The sequence below is a fragment of the Miniopterus schreibersii genome (genome assembly GCF_964146895.1).
Source record: "Miniopterus schreibersii genome assembly, chromosome: 6".
Lineage (NCBI taxonomy): Eukaryota > Metazoa > Chordata > Mammalia > Chiroptera > Miniopteridae > Miniopterus > Miniopterus schreibersii.
The window spans coordinates 9,498,040-9,523,122 of NC_138107.1; the positions used below are offsets into that span (position 1 = coordinate 9,498,040).

Genomic DNA, 25,083 nt, shown 5'->3' on the forward strand with positions numbered 1-25,083 from the left:
ATTAAAAGAAAATTGCTGGACTTTAATTTGGTTGAAAATAAGGCTAGTCACTGCTCTTACTTTTTAAAAGTTTTTTTGGGAAACATTGTTATCTGTGCAAATAAGGTTGTAACTGTAATGTTTTCCCTATCTGAAGTGAATAAAAGTGAAACAAAAGCTTGCCCTTTAGCTATCTGGAAGAAGAATTTGAGCTCCTGAATGCTAGAGCCACAGTTCACTCTTGACTAGACATCTCTAATGCTTGGCAAGAACGTGACTGAAGAGAATGCAATTTTCCTTGGCACTCTTGGTGTTAGTTTTTAGGATAAAAGGTGAATGGAATTTAACATCAATCAAATTGATAAAATCTATTAAAATAGAAGTTGGCAATGTGCTTCAGTCTTCCTTGACATGCTAGCCTTTGCCTTGAGTTTACACTACAGTATTACTCACATGTAGAACAAAGTGAAATGGTAAACTACTTGCATGAAATGGGAGCTTTGTGGTTGGTTGTGTTGGGGAGATGTTTTTGCTCTTGATAGAGTACAGTTGAAGATGCAAAGGTAATTACTCTTTTCAGAGCAGATCTTTTAGGTTTGTATGATTTGTGCTAAAATAATAGAAGTGTGAACTACAAGGGAAATTGTTGTCCTGCTTTGGCAATGTTGTTCCTTGCTTCCTAAGCATCCTCTGTTCATTTTTATTTGTCCATTACTTTCAGCTTCTCACATTTTTTCATCTATTATTTAGATTTGGCGTGCCTTGCCTTAAAGCCTGTTCAGTTCTATTTAGTTGATGTTTCTTTGGCATGCATTCTTTGCCCTGAAAGGTAAAATGGAAGAAAAAAAAAATCCATTAACTCTGATCTCCTTATACAGAAATTCTAATGCATTTCATATAGAATTTTATTCCTAATTTGATATATATTTTCTACTAATTTTTCTTCCTTTTGGTTTATTAGTAGCTTTCACTTAAATATAGATACATATGTAAATATATGTTATTTACAAATGTTTATGAAATCCCCACATAAAAATGAAATTATGGTATTTTTATTGAATTATCACCACTTCCTTCCAAAAATTGGTAGTTTAGTGAAATAAATAACACATCAGAGTACAATAAGCTTTTTATTTTTTTATTTTATTTTTAATATATCTTTATTGATTTCAGAGAGAGGAAAGGAGAGGGAGAGAGAGAGAGCTAGAAACATCAATGATGAGAGAGTCATTGATCAGCTGCAGCCCGCAACCTGGGCATGTGCCCTGACCGGGAATCGAACCCTGATCGCCTGGATCCTAGGTCGATGCTTAACCGCTGAGCCATGCTCGGCCGGGCAGCTTTTTCCTTTTAAATGAAGAAATCAAGACAAAGAGAAAATTCAGATTGATTAGTAAGGCAAAGTGAGGAATTTGAACACCACCAATACATGCAATAAACATCTGTGTAATTCTTTTTTTTTTAACCTCAATTTTTATTTTTAAAATTTTTATATATTTTTTAAATTTAAATTTTTTATTGTTGGCACTATTGCAGACGTCCCACATTTTCCCCTCCTTTGCTCCCCTCCACCCAGCCCCTGTTTCTCCCTTCCTTGGCCTTCACCACACTATTGTCTATGTCCATGGGCTATGCATATATGGTCTTTAGCTAATCCCTTCACCTTCTTTGTATAGTTCTTTTTTTAAAAAAATTTAATTTATATATTTTTATTTATTGTTGAAAGTATTACAGGTGTCCCATCCCCCCCCATTGACCCTCTCCCCAGGCCTTCGCCTCATTATTGTCTGTGTCCATGGGTTATGCATATAATTTCTTTGGTTAATCTCTTCCCCTCCCCCACCCCCTTCCCCCTTCCCCCTGAGATATGACCGTCTGTTGCATGCTTCAATGTCTCTGGGTCTATTTTGTTTGTCAGAGTATTTTATTCATTAGCTGCTTCTTAAAGAAGACCCTTCAACAGTTCATGTAATACTGGTTTGGTGGTGATGAACTCCTTTAGCTTTTTCTTACCTGTGAAGCTCTTTATCTGACTTTCAGTTCTAAATGATAGCTTTGCTGGGTAGAGTAATCTTGGTTGTAGGTTCTTGCTTTTCATCACTTAGAATATTTCTTGCCACCCCATTCTGGTCTGCAAAGCTTCTGTTGAGAAATCAGCTGACAGTCTTATGGGAGCTCCCTTGTAGGTAACTAACTGCTTTTCTCTTGCTGCTTTTAAGATTCTCTCTTTGTCTTTAAGCTTTGGCATTTTAATTATGATGTGTCTTGGTGTGGGCCTCTTTGGGTTCCTCTTGTTTGGGACTCTCTAGGCTTCCAGGACTTGTAAGTCTATTTCTTTCACCAGGTAGGGGAAGTTATCTGTCATTATTTTTTTCAAATAGGTTTTCAGTTTCTTGCTCTCTTTCTTCTCCTTCTGGCATCGCTATAATGCAAACGTTGCGCCGCTTGAAATTGGCCCAGACATATTTCTGGATTCTTTCTTTTTGCTCTTCTGGTTGGATGTTTTTTGCTTCCTCATATTCCAAATTGCTGATGTGATTCTCAGCATCCTCTACTGTTGATTCCCTGTAAATTATTCTTCATTTCAGTTCATCTAGCCTTCATTTCTGATTTGTACTTTATTATATCATTGATGATCTTACTAGTTTCCTTAATAGTCTTACTAAGGTTCTTGAGCATCCATTTACCCATTATTTTGAACTCTGTACCTAGTAACTTGCTTGGCTCTATTTTATTTACTTCTTTTCTGGAGATTTCTTCTGTTCTTTCCTTTATGACATGTTTCTTTGCCTCCACATTTAACTGCTTCCTGGTGTTTGTTTCTTTGTATTAGGAGGAGCTGCTATGTCTCCTGGAATTGGTAGAGTGGCTTTGTGTGAAGGTGTCCTGTAGGGTCCAGTGGCTCAGCCTCCCCAGTCACCTGAGCTGGGCCTTCTAGGTGCTCTCCTGTGTGGTCTGTGTGCACTGTTCTGTTGTAGTTGAGCCTTGGTTGCTATTGGCGTCAATGGAAGGAATTGACTTCCAGGCCAGTTGGCTGTGAGGACCAGCTTCAGCTACAGCTGAAGAACTGATGTGCTGGAGACACCCCTATGGAGCAGGATTTACTTCAGTGGACCTTTGGTGTTCACCAAGTGTGCCCCTTGAGTGTGTCACTCATGGATGTGGCAGGGTTGTAATCCAGCTTGTCCAAAGCTGACCACCAGGTGCATTGTCTCTGGGGACTCCCGAGAGGTGCAAAGTCAGCCCCTGCCTGTGTCTTGCCCGGGGCCACCCAGCATGAGCTACACAGCAAACAGTAGATGGCTGCTACTTGTGCTGGGCTTGGAGGTGCCCAGAAGAGGCCAAACTATGAACCAATGCAGGCTGCTGCTAGTGCCAGGCCTGGGGCCACTTGCCAAGAGGTATGGGTCCCGCTGCTGCTTGTTTGAGAGATTTTGGGAAAGTCCTAGCCATAAGGCTAGAGAGGCCACTTGCATAGAAAGCCACTGGAAATGGCTTGGATGAGCTTGCAAGTAGGGAGGGGCAGGGTCCCTGGGAATCACCAGTGTGCGGCAAAAGGTATGAGTCAGGTTGCCGGAGATTGAAATATGCCGCCTGCCATCTGTCTCTGTGCGGGGAGTACTCATCAAAGGAGCAATGGCCTCTGCCAGCTCTTCTGTCTGGGAGAAAATTGCCCTCTAGCTCTCACCCAATTTCAGGCGAGTTAGTTCCTCCCTGAATGTCCCAGGTTCCTTTCAAGCTGCTGTCCAGCGCTGGAGCTCAGAGGGAGCGGGTCTGAGTGAGTCCGAGTTGCTTGTGAGTCCGTGTGCCGGCCCTTTAAGAGGAGCTGCCTGGGACTCCCACAACCCCTGTGTCCTTCAGCCACAATCCCCGCTGGATCTTACAGCCCAGAGTTGTGGGGACTTATCTTTCCGGCATTGGAACCCTGGGCTGGGGTGCCTGATGTGGGGCTGGGACCCCTCACTCCGGGAAACCCCCACAGCCGAGATATTTCTTCTGGTTTTAAACCCCGGCACCGGGTATGGGCCTGCGGCTGCGTATCCACCCCTCCTACCAGTCTCGATGTGCTTCTTCAATTCCCTCATTGTAGGACTTATGTTCAGCTAGATTTCAGGAGGTTCTGAGTGATGATTGTTCTGTATTTTAGTTGTAATTTTGATGTGGTTGTGGGAGGCAGCGGGTACCGCGGTTACCTATGCCACCATCTTGTTGTCTCTCCCTTTGTATAGTTCTTAAAGACAGAGTGCAGATCGAGATCTGTGCTTTGTAGGAGTCAAAGCAAAAATGGAAAGGCAAATATTTAAGGGTCAGTATCCTATGAGCTCTAAAGTGGATAGTGAGAAGACTAGTAAGCAATGCTCTCAGTAACAGTCCTTCAAAATGTATGTTTCACGTGGTTGTTTCTTATACCATCCCTCCTTAGAAGCCGACAGCCTTGTCTATATAAGGTGAGTACCAGGGGTGACAATTGAAATGTACCTCATTTTCCTTTTTCTCATTGGTCAGCATTAATGGTAAGCAAGATCTCTCAAACTGATGCAAGATCTAAAGCCAATTAATTGCCTGTTAGACGTTATAAAGGGTTTGATTTGCAAATCCTCTAGTTGGGCTACCTAGAATAAGAGCAAGGGACAATTAGAGTCGTGTCTACATATAACAGTGCCACTTAATTCATTTGGTACTAATACAGATTTAAGGAGGAATTTGCCTATATCATATATTATTAAATATAAAATGGGTAACTTTCACCACTTTTTCATTCTATTCAAAACACATTTACCCACGTTGCAGGTGATATAAAAAGCATGTTCCCAAATGTAAAATATAATTTTAAATGGGTGTTAGGTATACATATTTCACTTGTCTTAAATCAATTTTAGACAAAATCAAATTGAATTAGTATAAAGCAGTTGGTTTCTAAGACGGACTTTCTAATAACTTGTTTTTTGCTATTTGATAGGGAGCCGTAAATACTTCAATACATTGACTTAGTGGCCTTTGGCCATTTGAGAATCAAGAGTGAGCCTGAGTTGCAGTCATTAAAAGAGAAATAAAATAAACATAGCTTGGCCTTGTTAATTTAAAACACAAAAGTTTGACTTATACTATTTTGTAATTTATAAAGAACAGGGTGATTGCCTAGAAATCATAGGTTTTTTTATAGATAAGACTTTATTTTCAAAAAACAAGTTTCAGCCTAATATAGTTTTATTGTAATTCAGTACTCAGATTATCATCAGGCAAGCATAGAATTTAATGCAGCCTGGTAGAAAGTTTAGATTATTTCCCCAGCCTACATTGTCTACTCATCAGCAGCTGAGAAAATCACAGTTAGGACTCATGTACTGGTCTAGTACAGGTGGCCCTTGAACAATACAGGGGTTGAGGTGCCAGTCCCCTATGCCAGTGATTTTCAACATTTTTCATCTCATGGTATGCATAAACTAATTACTAAAATTCTGGAACACACCAAAAAAAATACATTTTTTGCTGATCTGACAAAAAAAATAGGTATAATTTTGATTCATTCGCACTGGAGGGCTATTGTTTTGTTGGCTGTTGTCGTTGTTCTAATTGATAATATAAGGGAAAAGAGGACAGTGCCCTTGACTAAATAGGCAGGTATTGCATATTTTAAAAATTCTTGTGGCACCCCAGTGTGCCACAGCACACTGGTTAAAAATAGATGCCCTATACAATTGAAAATGTACATGTAACTTTTGACTTCCCAAGTATTTAACTACTAATAGCTTACTGGAAGCCTTACTGATAACATAAAGTTGATTAACACATATTTTGTATGTCGTATATATTACATACTGTATTCTTATAATAAAGTAAGCTAGAGAAATGAAAATGTTAATAATAAAGTCATAAGGAAGAAAACATACATTTACAGTGTTTGTTGAAAAAAATCCACATAAAAGTGGACTGGTGCAATTAAAACCCATGTAATTCAAGTGTCAGCTGTATTATAAAATCACTAGTAATGGCCATATGTTAGAGACCTGACTTCTTTCAATCCCGGTCTGATTTCTTTTAGGCTCTTTTGGTCTGTGATACCTTTCAGAATATAATATCTAAGTTCTGTTTCTGAGAGGAAGAATGGCCTATATGCATACATAATATTGCGTATAGTTTCATAAGATTAACCTGGAATTATACAGGCATACCTCAGAGATATTGTGGGTTTTGTTCCAGAGCACTGCAGTAAAGCAAATATTTCAGTAATGTGAGTCACAACTTTTTGGTTTCCTAATACGTAGAAAAGTTGTGTTTACACTACTATACTGTAGTCTAATAAGTGTGCAATAGCATCATGTCTTAAAAAACAATTTACATATCTTAATTAAATACTTTCTTACTAGAAAATGTAACCATCATTTGAGCCTTCAGTGAGTCGTAATCCTTTGATTGGTGGAGGGTCTTGCCTGGATGTTGGTGGCTGCTGACTGATCAAGGTGGTGGTTGCTAAAGGTTGCGGTGGCTGTGGCAATTTCTTATATATAAGACAACAGTGAAGTTTGCTTCATCGATTGACTCTTTCACACACAGTTTCTCTATAGCAGTGTTGTTTGCTAGCATTTTACCCACAGTAGACTTTCAGAATTGGAATCAGTCCTCTCAAACCCTCCTGCTACTTTATCAACTAAGATTATGTAATATTCTAAATCCTTTGTTGTCATTTCAACAATCTCACAGCATCTTTACCAGGAGTAGATTACATCTCAAGAATCTACTCTCTTTGCTCATCCATAAGAAGCAACTCCTCATCGGTTAATCTTGAGACTGCAGCAACTGAGTCACATCTTTAGGTTCCACTTCTGATTCTATTTCTCTTGCTATTTCCACCACATTTGTAGCTACTTCCTTCTGAGACCATCAAAGTCATCCATGAGGGTTGGAGTCAGCTTCTTCCAAACTCCTGTTAATGTTGATATTTTGACCTTTTCCCATGAATCACGAATATTCTTAATGGCATCTAGAATGGTGACTCCTTTCCAGAAGGTTTTTCATTTATTTGCCCTAGACCCATCAAAGGAATCACTGCCTCTGTCAGCTATGGCCTTATAAAATGTATTTTTAAATAATAAGACTTAAAGGTTGAAATTACTCCTTGACCCATGGGCTGCAGAATGGATATTGTGTTAGTAGGCAATGAAAACATTAATTTTGTTGTACGTCTCCATCAGAGCTCTTTTGGGTGACCAGGTGCATTGTCAATGAGCAGTAATATTTTGAAAGGAATCTTTTTTTCTGAGTACTAGGTTTCATCAGTGGTCTTAAAGTATTCAGTTAATCATGTTGTAAACAGATGTGCTGTTTGTGCCATTTATAGAGCACAGGAAGAGTAGATTTAGCGTAATTCTTAAAGATCCTAGGATTTTTCAGAATGGTAAATGAGCATTGGCTTCAACTGAAAGTCAGCAGCTGCATTAGCCCCTAACGAGTGAGTCAACCTGTCCTTTGAAGCTTTGCGGCCAGGCATTGATTGACCTCTCCTCTCTGGCTAGGAAAGTCCTAGATGAAAATTCCAATAGAAGGCTGATTTGGCTACATTGAATATCTTGTTTAGTGTAGCCACCTTCATTAATTGTCTTAGCTAGATCTGGATAACTTGCTGCAGCTTCTACATCAGCACTTGCCGCTTCACTTTGCACTTTTATGTGATGGAGGTGGCTCTTTCCCTAAATCAGTCTCTGCTAGCTTCAACCCTTTCTTCTGTAGCTTCTTCACTTCTCAGCCTTCATAAAATTGAAGAGAGTTAGGGCCTTGCTCTCTGAATTAGGCTTGGGCTTAAAGGAATGTTGTGGCTGGTTTGATCTTCTATCCAGACCACTAAAACTTTCTCCATTATCAGCAATGAAGCTGTTTCATTTTCTTATTGTTTACTGTAGTAGCATTTTTAGTTTCCTTCAAGAACTTTCTCTTTGTATTCACAACTTGGCTAACTGGTGTAAGAAGCGTAACTTCCAACGTGTCTCAGCTTTCCACATGCCTTCCTCACTAACCTTACTTACTACTTATTTCTTACTTATAGCTTTTGATTTTGGAGAGACATGTGACTTTTTCATTTGAACACTTAGAGCCCATTGTAAAGTTATTAATTGGCCTAATTTCAACATTGTGTGTATTAGACAGTAGGAAGGCCTGAGGTCAGGGAGAGAGATGGGGGAGCCTTTGGTCAGTGGAGCAGTCCAAATACACACAATATTTATTGATTAAATTCAGTGTCTTATATGGGCACCCCAAACAATTAACAATAGAAACATCAAAGATCACTAACCACCAATCACCATAACACTAATGAAAGGTTTGAATTATTGCAAGGATTAACCAAAATGTGACAGACATGAAGTGAGCAAATTCTGTTGGGAAAGTGTTACCAATAGGCTTGCTCAATGCAGGGTGGCCACAAACCATCAACTTGTGAAAAGTAGAATATCTGCAAAATACAATAAAGTGAAGTGCAATAGAATGAGGTATCCTATATGCAAAATTTTCTGTGCACACAAATTATGAACCCTAATTAATATTATTGTTTCCATGTATTTGCTGCCCCTTCCAGTGGGAGGATTATACTTCTCTGTCCTCATCATTAGGCTCAACCATGTAACACCTTTTAACAAATAAAATGTGAATGAAAAGTTTATATGCCATGTATGAACAGAAACTTCTAACAGACATGGTGTAGTTGTGTATCTCTCTTTTTCCTCTTTAATACTGAAATGAAGACGTGAGCAAAACCAACAAACTATTGTTGTAAAGCCTCTAGATTATAGGGTCATTTGTTATTGCAGCATAAATTAGTCTAAGCTGACTTATATAAGAACCCTAGGTTAAGAATCTCTATTCTAGACGTAGATGAGTTTTTTGGTGTTCATTTGTTATTTATCACTATATTTTCTGATTTGCTCTTTATAATCTGTTTTACATTAATTTGTCGAATCACTTCTTTACCAGTATGTGGAATTAAAAATGCAGTGTACAAAATTTTTATGTTATAAATACTTTGTATTTAAATCAAGAGTCTTAAACTATTGGCTTGCCAGGCACAAATATGTTGTATTTGAAAGTTTTAATTTTAATTTTTAAGTTTGAAATCACATGCCTGTATGTGAGGCTTGCACTTGCCAATTAACCACAGTAACCACAACTCTCCCTGTGTTTTAGGCCAGCTGACTTTTTACAGTACATTTATATCTACCTGGTCTCTGAAAACCTTTGAGTTCATAACCCCAGGATTGGCTTATCAGTGTACATTGTTAATGAAACCAAGTTAGTTGTAATTCCTATCTGGACACACTGACACCAGAGGAATTATTTTTCATTGTCATAGTCTCACGCTAGCAAATTTTGAAACAGTGTGCAAGGAGGCCGAGGGCAGAAGATCAAATGATGTGCCGGGCAGTCTTCTAAGACTTTAATTTAACAAGTATTATCTAACATAATTCACACAATAACCTTGTGAAGTAGGTATAGTTATTACTCCCATTTTTGAGAAGGAGAAACAAGCAAGAGAAGTTAGATAACTTACCCAAGGTCACACAGTGGTTAAGAGGTTGAGCCAGGATTTGAGTTCAGCCTGATTTTGCACTCCTAAACGCCATACTATGCATAGGGTATGCGTGAGCTTTTCTCACAGGTGGAGAAATTGTTTTAGTCTTTGGTTGATTGCCTTTATGTGAAGAACAAATTTTCCCTTCTATTATGCTACAGCTTTATTTTTATTTTTATTGTATAACTATCCATAGTGTTCTTCAGGAAGAACACTTTTCTTTCTACAGTTAGATGTCTTTTAGGGATTGTGAATCATATAAATATCATATGTTCTTTTCCTATGTTCTTGGATTCATTGAATAAAAATTAGTCATTTAGCCCTGATCTTTGAAATTGTGAAAATCATGGTCTTCTTTGATATACTTTAATAGGCATGATAAGAAAACATTAGTAAACCCATTCATCCTTTTTTTTTTTTTAATCCTCACTGGAGGATATTTTTTCTATTGCTTTTCAAAGAGGGAGGGAGAGAGAGAAACATCGATGTGAGAGAAACACATCGATTGGTTTGCCTCCAGCATGTGCCCTGACCAGGGCCGGGAATGGAGCTTACAACTGAGATATGTGCACTTGGCCAGAATTGAACCCGGGACCCTTCAGTCCATGGGCTGACACTCTAACCACTGAGCCAGACCAGTTAGGGCAACATCCTTTATTTTAATTTATTGATTTGAGGGAGAGATTGATTTGTTTGATCTCTTATTTATGCATTCATTGTTTGCTTCTTGTATGTGCCCTGGTCAAGAATCAAATTCACAACCTTGGCGTGTTGGTACAGCGCTCTAACCAACTGAGATATCTGGCCAGGGCACCTGTTACTTCATCCTTTAAAAAAATTTTTCTGTTAGCAGTTTAAGCCAGTGTGTGGTCTGTTACTCTTTGGGAAAGAAATTGACAGTCTTAAAATATACCATATTGCATTATTTGAAAAATATTTGTTTGTGCTGAACATTTTGCAAGTTTTATCTTAAGGGAAAATATCTCAACCACCACCTGGAGTTGAGTTTCCTGAAGAAATGATCAGCTTGGCAATAGTACTGTTGGAAATGGCACTAGATGTTAGACCCATGGGATCAGACTGGACCTGGGTTCAGCAACCTTGGTACTTGAGTTGTGGCTAGGAAAGAATTCAGAGTCAAGATTCCAACTATAAGAGAATAGTTATTTGGTAAATCACAGAGGTAGATAAAGTGTGGGCTTAGGAAACAAGTTATAGAGGTAAAGGAAGGGCCCTTGGAGCTTGGGAGTGTGGAAGCTAGTGGTAACCTGCCTGGGCGGGAGGCGGGGGTTGTGGCAGGGAAGGAAAGGGAAAGTCACAGGGGTGCTCCCAGGAGAGGGAGCACATTAGGTTCTCCATCCTAAGGCTTTTAAGGGTGGAGATTTTGTGGGAGGTCCCAGGGGAAGATCTCATTATAATATTCAGCAGCTTTCCAGGGGTTGTGGTCTCCACTGATTGATCCCTCAGCACCAGGGCGAGGGTCATTATCCAGTGCAGCTGGTCTTCTGAGGTCATCTGTGGCTGGTTTTGTTGCTTTTCTGGGCCTGGAGCTGAAATACAACTAAGGCCTAGATGTTATCTCTAGGGAGGAAAGGTCAGGGGGTCCAAACTGGGTGAGCAGTGATATGCTAGGAGAGTAAAGGCCACCCTGAGGGTGAGGTCTCACCCTACAATTGCTTGTTGCTACGCACCTGGGGCTTTCCACCCTGGTGACCTGCACCTGGCCCATCATCCTTGCTCTGCTTATGTCTGTCTAACTGCCTACTACAGTACTTAAATGCAAGAGAACGAAAGATTGGTGGTATGTGACCTTGATGTGAGATGATGAGGCTGAGAACTGAGTGGAAATAAAGTATCAGGGGGTGGGAGTAGCTTATTAAAGACAAGAGTTACCCTCGTAGATGGAGGGAAGCAAAGACCAAAGAGGACCAAGTTGCCAGGGTATCAGTTAGCAGGAGCACAAACACTGCTCCCCTATTACTTCTGCACTGTAAAATGAAGGACTGGTAATATGAAAACTGTGGACACAATTATAAAAACAATCGGATTTACAAAGATCGGGTAACCTTTTTAAATAATTTATTCCCAAATGTTTTTCAAATGATCTGTTATGTTGTCATTGAAGTCTTTTTATGGCATTTGAAACCTTGGGTCTGAGCTGATAAAAACCTTCCAGATTCCAGCCTCTAGCAGTTAAGTTCATGCCACACTGGTGCCATTGGAATGATTCATGAATGACAGGAAGCACTAATTGCTCGAGGGGAGGTCTTTAAATAGTACCAAGGATCAACTGTAAACAGATAGATCAGAGACTTTTGTTTTATTTTAGGTTCTAGTTTGCCTATTATTTTGTCAGTGTTGGTGCCTTGTATTTCCGTGGTATTCCAAGACCTATTGGTAATTTTGGTGGTTGAGCTGTATGTGTAGGATGTGTGTGCATAACACACACATCATTTCAAATGTAATGTTGATTTTGTTGAAACTGAATTCATGTTACAGTATTCAGAAAACTTCCTGTGTTTTCAATTTAAAAAAAACAAAACAAAACTTGACACCTTTTGTGGTTAGACTGAAATGAGGTACTTGTGTCTCTTGTGCAGTTATTGTAGTACTAATGGATTTTTGGATATTTTCTGTAATACTAACATGTTAATTTATTCCCTGTAAATGAATACGGGAAACTGTATAGTCTGCACAATAAATGCTGTATAAGAAACAAGCCTTCCTCCAAAGAACTTTTTTGCTAGTTCACACTTCTGAGCAGTAGGCACTGTAGGTGCAAAGAATCTAGGGGCCGTATAATTTCAGTTGTAAAACTGATTGTAAAATACATGCTTAATTACTTTTAAGAATTTTATTTGTAAGCTTTATCAGCTTTATGCATTCACTCTGTTCTTGACATTTTCTAAGAAGCATTTGAAGACATGCTTTTAGGAGCTAATCTAATGTTTAAGAATTCTGTTCTTAAGCAAAAGTTTGCAGCTTTGTCATTTGAATCTAACAAACAAGAATTGAGAGGTCTTAGACTTTTGAATCCTTTCAAAACCAGTTACCAGTGGTAAATAGTAAGGAAGAAACTTTTGTACAGGAATAGTTTGTAAAATTCAAACATCATTTTATTGACAGGGGTGCTTAATATTTCTACTGTATGTTGAAATGAAACAGAACAACAAATGGATCTGGGCTGCCTGTCACTACTTGAGCCAATTAAGCAGAGACAGGGTTGAATCATATATGAGCGTTTATTCCAGTAATGCCCGCAGTATGGGAGAGCAGCAGGTCATCCATGAAAATCTACTCCCCGCCCCCGTAAGCCAGCTGCGTATATTGGGTAGAAGGACAAAGATTACAAGGGAAGTAGGCAAAAGGAATAAGAATGGGTATAATGGTTACAGGTTACAGGCAATGTGGGCACCTCCCAGACTCTGTTGTTTAGACAAGATTATTAATCTTTCCACGATGATAGGCAGTTCTCAGATAAAGGAGAATGGACCGCATTCCAAGGTTAACTCTCATGTCCTTGGGCATGCAGCTCTCAGCCAGGTTAGAATGTACTTTCTCTAATCAGAACAGAACAATCACAGTTAACAGAGCATGATTAATATTTCTGCCCCTAATAGAAGCATTCTTGCTTCCTATAAATTTTATAGCAATTTGAAGTCCATTGATGTCTCAGAGGGCTAATATTTTTAAACTTAGTATGCTCACCAGTATCAGATAAGTTAAATTCAACAAATCTATACTGTGTGTTGTTATGGCAGACATTTTGCTAGGGGCTAGGGTATATAGTGAATAAGACATTCCTTCAACAAATATTTAAAGTGCTTTCTATGGATGATCTTAAGGGCCTCCCTGAGGAAACGGGTTCAAAGATGGGTAGGAATTACCAAGGTGGATAGCAGGATAAAGATCGTCTTCCATATACCACAATCAAAGTTTTCCAGGTTGAGAAAGAACATGAAGTATTTGAAAAACCAGAAGAACCCAAAATGACTGAGGCAGGGGGAGGGGGAGAGGAGGAGCAGTGGCTTAAGATGAGACAGAAGAGATAGCCAGAAGTCAGTTCTTGGCCAGACTTCTAATTTCTAAGCCATGTTTAGGATTTCGGAATCTGATTATGAAGGCAGTGGGAGGCCATTCAAGGATTTGGGGAGGAAAGTTATTTTATCAGAATTTGTTTTTTGCATTACTCTGATTGCTTTGTGGAAAATGAATTAGAGTGGGCCAAGAAGAGATGGTGATAGTATGCAAAGAAATCAATTAGGATGCTTTTGAGGAATCTTCAGTATGCTGTTGACTTGCACTAGAGTGCAATGGAGAAGTGAATGGATTCAAGAAATATTTAGGAGTTGTAAATGACTAGACTTAATGACTTTTGAGATGTAGAATTAAGGGAGGGAGATTTTGGAGTCTGAGAGGATTCCCAGACATCTGATTTCAGACTCTAGGAGAGTGTTGGTGCCATCCCCTGAGAGATTTATGGTCATAGATAGGGAACGTAGGACAGAAGTCATTTATCACTAATAGGATGTGTGCGTATAGGGTGTTCCAAAAAAAATGTGTACACACTAACAGAATTATTCATTTCTGTAAATTCTCTTAAATTTTGAAAATGAACTGTATGTTAATAGACACTGACTTTTTATAATCATTCAAGGTGTATGTGTGTGTGTGGTATATATAAGATGTATATTTTAAACTTGTCTGAAAATATCAATCAGTATCAAAACAGTGTCAGTCTGTCTAGACATTCTCAGATCAGTGAAGACAGTGTGATTTTTAAAGAGCAGAAATCACAGAGCATAGGTGAGAATCTGATAGGGTAAAGGTTTTTGTTTTTTAAAGGAACTAGAAGAAATTACTTATGAAAGGACACTTAAATGAACCCAGCCACATTGAACAGATAACAGTTTTCCCCATAAACTAGAATTCAAGGTGAGTGCATTTTCAATTTAAAAGTAACCAGTCCTTTGGTTCTTGCTAATTCTTGTTTAAACTGGTTTGTTTTTGCTGAGGCTATTAACCCAAGTTAACACCCAACTACTAGAATTTTATTAAAATTTTAATTAGAAGGCTAAAACTCTGGTTTATGAGTTGGCTGCCTACTGTAAATGGCTTTGTAGTTATAAAAAATAAGATATTCATCCCTAGCCGATTTTCAGTGGTTAGAGCATCGGCCCACAGACTGAAGGGTCTCAGGAGTTCGATTCTGGTCAAGGGCACATACCTCTCTTGCAGGATCCATCTCCTGCCCCATTTGGGGCATATTTGGGAGGCAACCAATCTCCCTCCCTCCCTCCCTCCCTCTCTCCCTCTTCCACTCTGAAAAGCAGTGGAAAAAATATCCTCCAGGGAGGATTAAAAATAATAATAAAATAAGATGTCCAAGGTTTGTGATTGGGGTGGAGGTGGGAATGTGCAGCTTTAAAAACCTAGACATGTACTTATGAATGTAGGCTGTAACCTATTATGGACATACATTGGGAGAAGGGATGAAGAAGAGAGAAAACCCTATTCTGTTAAAAGAAGACTTTATACAATGCCTGCATGACCCAAACTGCAGATACCAGAATTGCATTTTTGTGACATTTCCATTTTACTTTAATTGGGTACTTGAAACATGAAACATTTTATGGTGTCAAACACCAAATTAGTGCTTCCAGTGAGAACATGAATTGTAATCTGTGATACAGAGTGGGGTAGGATTTGGAGACTGGGAATATGGGAAGTGGAAAAGTAACCCCTGCAAACTTTCAGCTGTTGCATTTTGGCAAGCTGGGTGGTGGTTGCTTCATTGCTGCATGCTACAGTGGGAAGAGTATGGATGTTACAGTCATACAAACCTAGGTCTCAAACCCTAGCTTCAACACTTGTTAGGAGGAGGCAGGTTTCCTCAAGCCTGCCAATGCTCCACTGTCCTCTGCTGAAATGTGGGGATGACATCTACTGCCCAGTTTATTTTGAGGATTAAATAAAAAAATGAACATAAGGCCTCTGTCAGAGTGCCTTTGCTCATTGTAGGCACTTAACTCTTAGTTCTTCTTTCACCTCCAATTTGATTTTCTTTGTACCCAATGTAAGTGTCTATAATAATGATATAGAAGCCGTATTAGTGGCCAAAATAGACTTACTGAGTGAGTTAGAACAAATGCAGTTGAATTTCTCATCTCTACTTATTGATTATAAAAATAGAAAGGCACAGGTACTGAGAGCCTCATCTTTTAGAAATGCTAACCCAGGTGATGCTAGGAGTGACCTTAAAGGCAAGCAAAGTAGTTTGTGAAAGGTTTAACAATTAATAATTTTAAATGTAATGCAGTCATAGGTTTTTTACAGAAAAATATTTTGCCACTTAAATTCAGGTAACATTTATTGAGCTCTGTTTCTGTCCTGGGCCTATCTAATGTGGGAAACTGATGAATAGATGATTGTTACACACCATAGTAAGTTGTGTGCTGTGGGAAATCACAGGATTTGTATTAAGAAATTGACAATATGTACCAAAGGCTTTAAAAATGTGCACCCTCCCTTACCCAGTTGATCTACTTACAGCAATATAACCTAAGGGGGTTTGAGGAACTCTTGCTTATAACAGTGAAAAATTATACATTAAAAATAAATAAAACAATAGTGAATTGGTTTAATTGTTATATTATAAATGGACATACTATGTGCCCATCAGTGAGCACACAGATCCATATGTAACAGAGAAAAAATATTCATATAGGTATTGCTAATAGCAAAAAGTAGCACACCAAAGAGGATTTTTTAAAGAGACCATTTATTTCCAAGAAAGGAAGTTTGGTGAAATCTTCTCCAAATCACTTTTGTGTATTCTCTGCCTTGAAGAAATCATTTAAAAAGACATAATTATTGTTATAGTTATTGTTATGTGGGGTGGGAATTTAAGTGAGCTAATAAGCATCTTGCCAAATCTGTGTAGTACGTTTGAGATAAACTATTGGGTCATATACATATAAAAGGTGAGTTTTGAGTACTGACTAGGTAAGGTCTAGTCTCAATGAGACGGGCCAGGTAAATGGGCTTGTCCACACAGCAGGGAGGGATGCTTTTTCAGTCCTCCCAGTCTTTTGAGGTAACACTTTGTAGTAAGAAGATTGACCTATGAGAAAAATAATTCTAAAAATGGAAAAAAATATGTCCAGTGAGTACATACATGGGCAACCAGGCCCAGTGACTTCACTGGCCATTTTGGCTCAGTTAGTACCATTAGGTCAGTTTATCTTTTGGAAACATCCTATTTCTGAATACTTCAGATTCCAAGAGTACCTTTGTTGAGAAATTATTTTTCCCCTTAGTTAATAACAAGGTAAGCTGCTGAGATCTTGGATTCTTTTGAACTGCAATCCTATTAAAGTTCAAAGGTTTTTACCCAGGTTTTACCAAGAACAGTTTAATTTGGAAAAACTTTATTCACATAAACCTTTCAGCCTCACAGCTTTATTCAAGACCAAATTTACAGCCTTGGGCATACCATTAACTCTTACCAATTTACAAATATAGATAATTATTCCTGATTTTTTTTCTCAAAGATGGATAATCTTGGAGATTTCTAGTTTTCCCACTTATACAAAAAGTGTAAAACAACAAGTGAGCAAGCTTTCACTGTGTCTGGGTCAAATGAAGCTACACTTTCTAGACCTTTCCCACACTGCTTTCCTGAGTAGAGTGATGAGAGGCAGTCTGTTTGCCTATTGTGTTGTTTACTTTTTTTTTTTTTTAACGTGATATAAATCTGCTATTCTGTACTTCTGGGAATTTTGTTTTTGTCAATAGTCAGATGCTGACTGATTCAGAAAAAAGGAACAAGAGAGTAAGAAATACAATGTAAACATCAGGGCTAAATGGAAGAGATAACTCAGACCCTTTCTTTAAAGTAGGAAAATACCTTTTATTTTTAATGACATTTGTTGAGTAGTCATGTGCTAGATTCATTATATAAGTACATTCTCTTATTTAATCCACATTTTTCTGAGAGGTTGAAATAATAGCTTTCTTCCTTCATTTTCCACAAGACCCCAAAAGATTAAACAGTTTACTTTTAGCCATATGCCCAGTAAATAGCAAAGTCAGGATTTGAATCCAGATTTGATTCTAAAGCTCTTCTTATTGTACAAGCTGCTAATTTAGGCGTAAGAGTTAGAAAACTCTTAGGATTCACTCTGTAGCTTTCTGATGAGTTGGCATTAACTTTCTTGGCTCTTTGCTTTCTTTTTCTCTACAATGAGAGGATTGAGCTGGATCTTTAAAGTTCTGATTGTAAAATTTTGTGATTCTTAGGTTCTTGATTGAATTGAAGTGGAGAGTATATGGAGCTTCTACTAGTTCTCTTGTGTGCAGCCAGTTTGGTCTGTAATGAATACTTTTAGCTTGATTTTTCCCACCATTGCCCAGTGGAGGTGGGAAAAGCGGGAGGTTGGGTTAAAAGAAGGTACAGTGTATCAACTGCAGATTTGTGAAAGAAAAATTAAAGTACCTGAGCATCAAGGAGCATGACAAGCATGGACTGGAGATTATGTGGGTAGCACCCGGTAACAGTGTCTTTAAACAAAAACGCCATTTAATCTCAAAGGGTTATTGTAGCTGAGTGTGTGTGTGTGTCTGTCCCGAGGACTGGGGATTGTGCTAGATGGTACAATGATGATTCAGTTTCAGTTCTTTTAGGCCCTTATAACATTCCAATTAAATGGTAGAGAGATGTTATAGGAGGGACACAATGATTATTGACATTGCAGAGCTAATGAGATGACATGACATAAAAAAGAAGCATCATTATTGCAGTATTTTTATTTCATTTATATAGTACCTTTTTTTCCCGAAGGTGCTATACAAATAACGTTGAGATAATAAGCCATTTAAATATGTCAAAACACTGAAGAATAAGAATGGCTAAGAGAAAAAACAGAAAAGAAGCAGTAGAGGTTTTAGATCACTGATGGGCACAGCAGGGTAGTGATTCTTCCGCACTCATCTTTGCTGCTGTAAATGGTGGAGGCTTGACATGGAGGCCTTTTCCTTGACCAGTCTACATCCTGTGATTGAAGACCATGGGATTTGGTGTCAGATGGACCTGAATTTAAATTCTGATCCTACTACTTACTGTTAACTTGGAATAAATTACCTAAACTTTCTGAGCCACAGTTTCTTCAATAAAGTGGTGTTAATTATACCTCGCTTGTTAGGGTTATCTCTAGGATTAAAGTAAATGAGTTATATACCTAAAACATTTAGTTTAGTGCCTGGCCACATGGTAAATGCTAGCTGTTCTGATACTCAGAATATCTCGAAACAGTAGTTCTGATAAGGTTATAGAGCATAATAGCAGCTTCTCTGGTTCCAATGATAAAGCAATGTGGAGTTGTCAGGATCTCCTATTTCTTCTCTGCATTGTCATAGTAAAATAGAATCTGTACTTTATAGCCTAGCATTAGATTTTTAAAATGAAACATAGATTATTTACATAATAATTTTAACCTACCACCAGCTTTAAGAAGTAAAAAATTAGAGATAGATTTGAAGTCCCCTCTTCTCCCTCCCCCCAATAACCACTATCCTGAATTTGTATCATTTCCATGCATGTTTTTATATTGTCATTATTTATCCATAAACAATATATGGTATTTTTACATATTTTTAAATTTTATGTAAGTATTATTAGACTATATATATCCTTCTGTAGCTTGCTTTTCTCTCTGCATTGCTTTTCAGATTTTTCTATTACATTTGTAGCTTTATTATTTTAACTGCCATAGAGTGCTCCATTACATGCTTGAATATACCATTTTAATTCATTCTCTGTGGAATTCCTGTAATTTTAAATATTTCTGTGATATTTCTTGAATATCTCTTACCTTCATCTCCCTTCCTCAGCCTAAGAGGTAACCATTGTCCTGAACTGTGTTAATATTTTTTTAATGGTTTAAACATACACATTCCTAAACAACGTATTGTTTTACCTATTTTTAAGGTGTAAGTACAATCTTACTATGTTATTTAGTGACTTGCTTTTTTTTGCCATTGTTATGATTTTGAGATTCATGTTGATGCATTTGGCAATAGTTACTCATTCTCACTATGTACATTATTCCATTATTTGAATATATTATAATATATGAACCTTTAGGTTGGTTGTATCTGACTTTTTACTGTTATGGACAGTATATAAGTAAGATGTACATATGTGTTCAGTTTCTCTCCGGGATATACCTAGGAATGAAATGACTGTGGTATAGTTAATGTATGTGCATCTTTATTGTTACTGGATATTGATAAGTAGTAATTTAATGATAAGTATTTTCTAATTTCTGATTTGAACCATAAGTTTAAAGTGTATTTTTAAAATTTCCAAATATATAGACTTTTTTAACTTAATTGTTCTCTGATCAGCTAGCTAATCATGTCTGTGTTGTACTAATTCTTTGACATCTGTTGAGACTTTTGTTTTATGACCTAATGTGTATGATCATAGTTTAGCCAGGTTTTAGTTTTTATAAATATTCTGCATGTGTTTGAAAATAATTTAGTATCTAATTGTAGGGTGCATGAATCCAGGGTGGGGCAAAACTAAGTTTACAGTTATATGTGAAACACAGTTTATTCTTGTATTATTATTTATTACTGTATTTTCCATATGAACAACTGTAAACCTCCTTTGCCCCACCCTGTATATGCTTATTAATTTTAACTAACTTTACTAGGCATTTTGTCTGAGACAAGTATATAAAAATCTTCCTATTATGTTAGTAAATTTATCAGTTTCCCATAAATACAATCATTTTTGCTTTTGAGGTTTTGTTATTTATTAGGTGCATACAGGTTCAGAATTGTTTTATCTTCCTGGTAAATTTTTTTTTTTACTGTTCTATAATAATTCTCTTTATCCCTAATAATGCTCTTTGTCTTATAAAGTCTACATTTTCTGATAATACTCTAGCTATTACTGGCTTTTTAATTGTGTATTTGCTGGTATATTTTTATGTACTTAAAAATTTTCTATATACTCATATTTATGTTTTTAGTATGTCTCTTGTAAACTGCAAGGAGCAAGACTTTGTTTATTCATTCTGACCATTCTGTCTTTTACCTGTTTAATCTGTTTACATTTATTACCATTACTGGTATGTATGTACTTATTTCTACCATTTTATTACATGTTTTCTATTTACTCTACTTTGTTTTCTGCAGTTTTCTCTTTTTACCTATCTTCTGTTTGAGCAACTTTTCTGGATTTTTTTCTTTCTATTGATCCCTAAAATTTTAACATGCATTTTGTGTACAAAGTCTGTACATTAAACTCAGCATTCTACCATTCTTCTAAACAATACAAGGACCTTGGAAAGCTTTCACTCTAGTTATCCTCTACCAATTTTATATGTTTTTGACCAGTATTTTACTTCTATTTTTTTAATTGATTTTAGAGAGAGGAAGGAAGAGAGAGAGAGACTTGCCCCAACTGGGGATCAAACCTACCATCTCTTGGTGTATAGGGTGATGCTCCAACCAGATAAGCCACACTGGGCAGGGCACTTACATTTTTTTTTAATCACCCAAATTAGTCTTTATTATTGTTTCTATTACATTTCATTTTTATGCTCATTTTTATTATTTTCTGATGCCCAAGGAGATTGTGAACTCCTTCATTAAACTGGTTTTCTCACCTTTTTCTCTTCAGATTTTCAAAAGAAACAACCAGACGATGATTCCGCTCCAAGTACAAGTAACAGCCAATCAGATTTGTTTTCCGAAGAGACCACCAGTGACAACAATAATACCTCGATAACCACGCCAACTCTTAGTCCCAGCCAGCAGCCGCTTCCGACAGAACTGAATGTAACTTCACCAAGTAAAGAGGAGTGTAAGTGCCTAGATCCTGTGAAATGTAGAGAAAGCAGCCCAAGAATACTATCATGAGTTTCTTGGTAATGCCTCATCCCAGACAAAAGATAGTAGCTTTGTAAATTCAAGATTAAGTTTGACATATAGGCCAAAGTCAGCAAATTAGAGAATAAGTTTCATCCATTCCATAGAGTTTAAGTTGATCTTAAAAGAAAGCCTTTTTTTTGAAAGTATTACAGATATTCCCTTTTTTCCCCCATGATCCCCTCCACTCCACATCTGCCCCCCGCCCCTGGCCTTCACCACACTTTTGTCTGTGTCCATGGGTCATACATATATGCATATAAGTTCTTTGATTAATCTCTCCCCCTCCAACCCCCACAACCTGCCCACTGAGATTCATCAGTCTATTCCATGCTTCTGTGTGTCTGGATCAATTTTGTTCCTCAGTCTATTTTGTTTATTAGATTCCACATATGAGTGAGATTGTGTAAAACTGAATCAAGAAGAATCAGAAAACCTGAATAGGCCAATAAAAAAAAACTCCCAGCTTATGATAACTGTCAAGGGTACACACAATTTTGAACCAGTCTAGGCCAATGGTTCTCAGCCCTGGCTGCAAATTAGAATCCACTGGGAATTTTTAAAACAACTTTTAATATTCAGCAATATTCCTTAAGTCTGATTTAATTGCTCTGGGAGGAGGCCCAGTAATCTGTTCTTTTTAACTCTACGGAAGATTCTAAAGTGCAGGAAGTGTTGAGAATCACCCAGTCTAGAGAACTTGCCCCTGATTTAGGAACCTTGGATTGAAACCTTACTTCTGTCACTGACTGGTCCTTGAATGTTCCTGGGCAATTAACTGAGATAATAACACTGTGTAGTTCATAGAACATAGGTATTTGAAGGGGGGAGGAGATGGTTTCTGTTACTCTTCTGTAAGTCCTTAGTGATAAGGTACCATTACCATAATGTGATTTGGAAACCCATTGTCCACCTAATATTTATAATGCTATAATGTTCTTCTTTAGGGCACAACTATAACTGACAGTGTGTTGAAAATTATAGGAATGTTATGACATAGCAGTTTTTACCTTTTAAAAGCTTTAGTTAACAGATAGAAATTCGGTATTTCAAATTCAGTGAATATCTAGAAATCTTTGGGATGTTCCATCTACTAACTTTGAAAAGATTATGAGATGCCTGGCTGGGCATGGCTCAGTGGTTGAGCATCTACCTAGGATCAAGGAGATCTCAGTGCGATTCCCAGTCAGGGCACATTCCCCTGTTATGGGTTTACACCGATCAATGATGACTTTCTTATCATTGATGTTTCAACTCTCTCTCCCCCTCTCCCTCTCCCTTTGTCTCTCTGAAATCAATAAAGATATATTTTTTAAAAAAAGATTACTAGAGAACGAATATTTATCTAAACTTATCATAAACCATGGAACTAGGTAAAATTGTGAATATAAAAGTAAAGAAAGCCATAGTCCCTGTCTTCAAAGAATTTACTATTTAGCAGGGGGAAGTAAACATATTTGTTAAAGACAGTAACTGTTAAAGAAGAGTATTAGTTTACTGGAGAAAGTGATTTTGAAGACATTCTTAGAGTAGAGTGAGATATGGAGGAAAGCTGCATGAGTTCTGCAATGCCAGGTGACTCCTTTAGGGCCATTTATGGAGGACAAGGTTGGAAAGGTAGATTATGGCCCAGTTATAGAGGCTTGAATGCTCAGCTAAGATATTGGTGTTGGACAGTACTTTTTTGAGCAGAGAAAGTAATATTACAGTTATTTTGGAGAAATAACCTGGCAGTATTGAAAATGGGGAAGGATTATACTAGAATAAAATTGCAGAGAGAGACTTTTTTTTTAAAAGTTAAGTTTTATTTTTATTTATTTTTATTTATTTTTAATCACTCGAGGATATTTTTTCCCATTGCTTTTTCAGAGAAAGTGGAAGGGAGAGAGAGAGAAACATCGATTGGTTGCCTTCCACACGTGCCTTCCCCCCAACAGGTGCTGGGGATGGAGCCTGCAACCGAGGTACATGCCCCTGGCCGGAATCGAACCGAGGACCCTTCAGTCTGTGAGCTGATGCTCTAACCACTGAGAAACCAGCTAGGGCAGAGAGAGACTTTTTAAAATACTGTAACTTTTTCATTTAGAGACTCAGGGGAAGGTGTAGAAGTCATTTAGGAAGAGGAAAAAGATGGAAATGGTAGTGGTAATGTTAAAGCAGTAGGTTTTGTTTTGTTTTCAAAAATCTATTTGGTCATGTACTTATTGAGGAGCTGATGAAAACTGTTGCCTGTTGTCTCAGAAAGATACACACCATTCTTTTATACACAATTTTGAATAAAATTTTTCTAAAGCTCACTCTGGCCATTAGATTAAGAACTCTTGTCTGTGAGAAGGTTGGAGCTGGTCAGGATCTCATCTGATGAGAATTATCTGATTGTACCCACACACACACCATGGTCAGGCCACAACAAACCAACTTCAGCAGCCAAAATGCATGTGAGACTGAGATAACAATAGCTACCATTTATTGAGCACTTTATGTACAAGACATTGTACTGTGTGTTCTGCATATTTCCCCTCTCATTCCTCATGACAGCCAGTGAGGTAGATACTGTCATTATCCCTATTCTATAGATGAGGAAACAGGCACAAAGAGATAAGTGATATTTGCTTGTGGTCATGAACTAGTGCATACCAGAAACAGGATTCAGATCAGGTGTTGGGTTTCAGGTGAAAACGTTAGCTCACATTTATGAAGTGTTTGCTACATTCTAAGCATCTTCTAAGCTCTTTTCATGTACTAACATTTTATTTTCACAATACCCCGTGTGGTAGGTGCTCTTATTATCTCCAATTTTACAGATGAGGAAGGTGAAGCATAGAGAGGTTCAGTAACTTCTGCCCAGAGTTACAGAGCTCCTGCTTTGCAGTGTAGTGTTCACGTTCCAACCACGAATTTATCTTCAGAGTCTATGTTTTCAGCCACTATAGCATATTGCCTTAACATCATGAAAATGCTGCAGACTGTAAACTCACAAGAGCCATTTGGATTTGGTGATCATGAGATTAGTTCCTTAAATAAACTGTTTCGGTGGTTTGTATATTCATTTAGCAGTCTTTACGGAGAGCCTACTGTGTGTTATGCATCAAGTTAAAGTGTCTGGTACAGAAATGAATAAGATTAGGTCTCTAGGCCACCTTTTCAAATACATATGCCTCTCCCTGAGGTTCTGGCTTATTCCCCCAAATAGGTACATAAGAATTTTGGGGTGAAAGGGAGGCAGTAGCAGGATCAGTGGTTTGTCATTTGCAAAAACTTTCTAAGGTGGGTTTTGCTACCTCACCTGGGTGAAAACTATGCTAGAGTGAGGAGATGTGTGCCTGGATTGTAGGTGAGGGAGACAGGGTTGAGGAAAGTAAGGAAGGTTTGTTACAGCAGTCAGCGCTGTCAGCATGGTAGCATTATAAGTCAGAAGTGGTTGCCAAGTAGTAGTGAGGACTCGGGAGAGATTAGACAGCCTGATCCATTGACACCTTGCAAATTTCTTCAGCTGTGACCTACCTAGAAGAAAGATGGAGGAAAAAGCTGGGGGATTACTTATGTTGATCTTTCTGTATCCTCAAGGGACCAGAATTTCTTAGTTTCCTCCCCTAAAGAGATAT

The 25,083-nt window shown here is 37.8% G+C and overlaps 1 protein-coding gene across 2 annotated transcripts in view; it reads left to right on the forward strand.

Annotated features, from left to right (window-relative positions):
- The window catches only part of ZFAND3 (zinc finger AN1-type containing 3), a 316,668-nt gene that overhangs the window by 211,869 nt on the left and 79,716 nt on the right, over positions 1 to 25,083 (forward strand). For both annotated transcript variants that reach the window (XR_013999102.1, XM_081141329.1), the window contains exon 3: positions 21,231 to 21,413. Coding sequence is in view for 1 of the 2 variants with exons in the window: in XM_081141329.1 (XP_080997455.1) it covers positions 21,231 to 21,413 (183 nt within the window). In the remaining variant the exon portion in view is untranslated. The remainder of the gene's footprint in view (positions 1 to 21,230; positions 21,414 to 25,083) is intronic.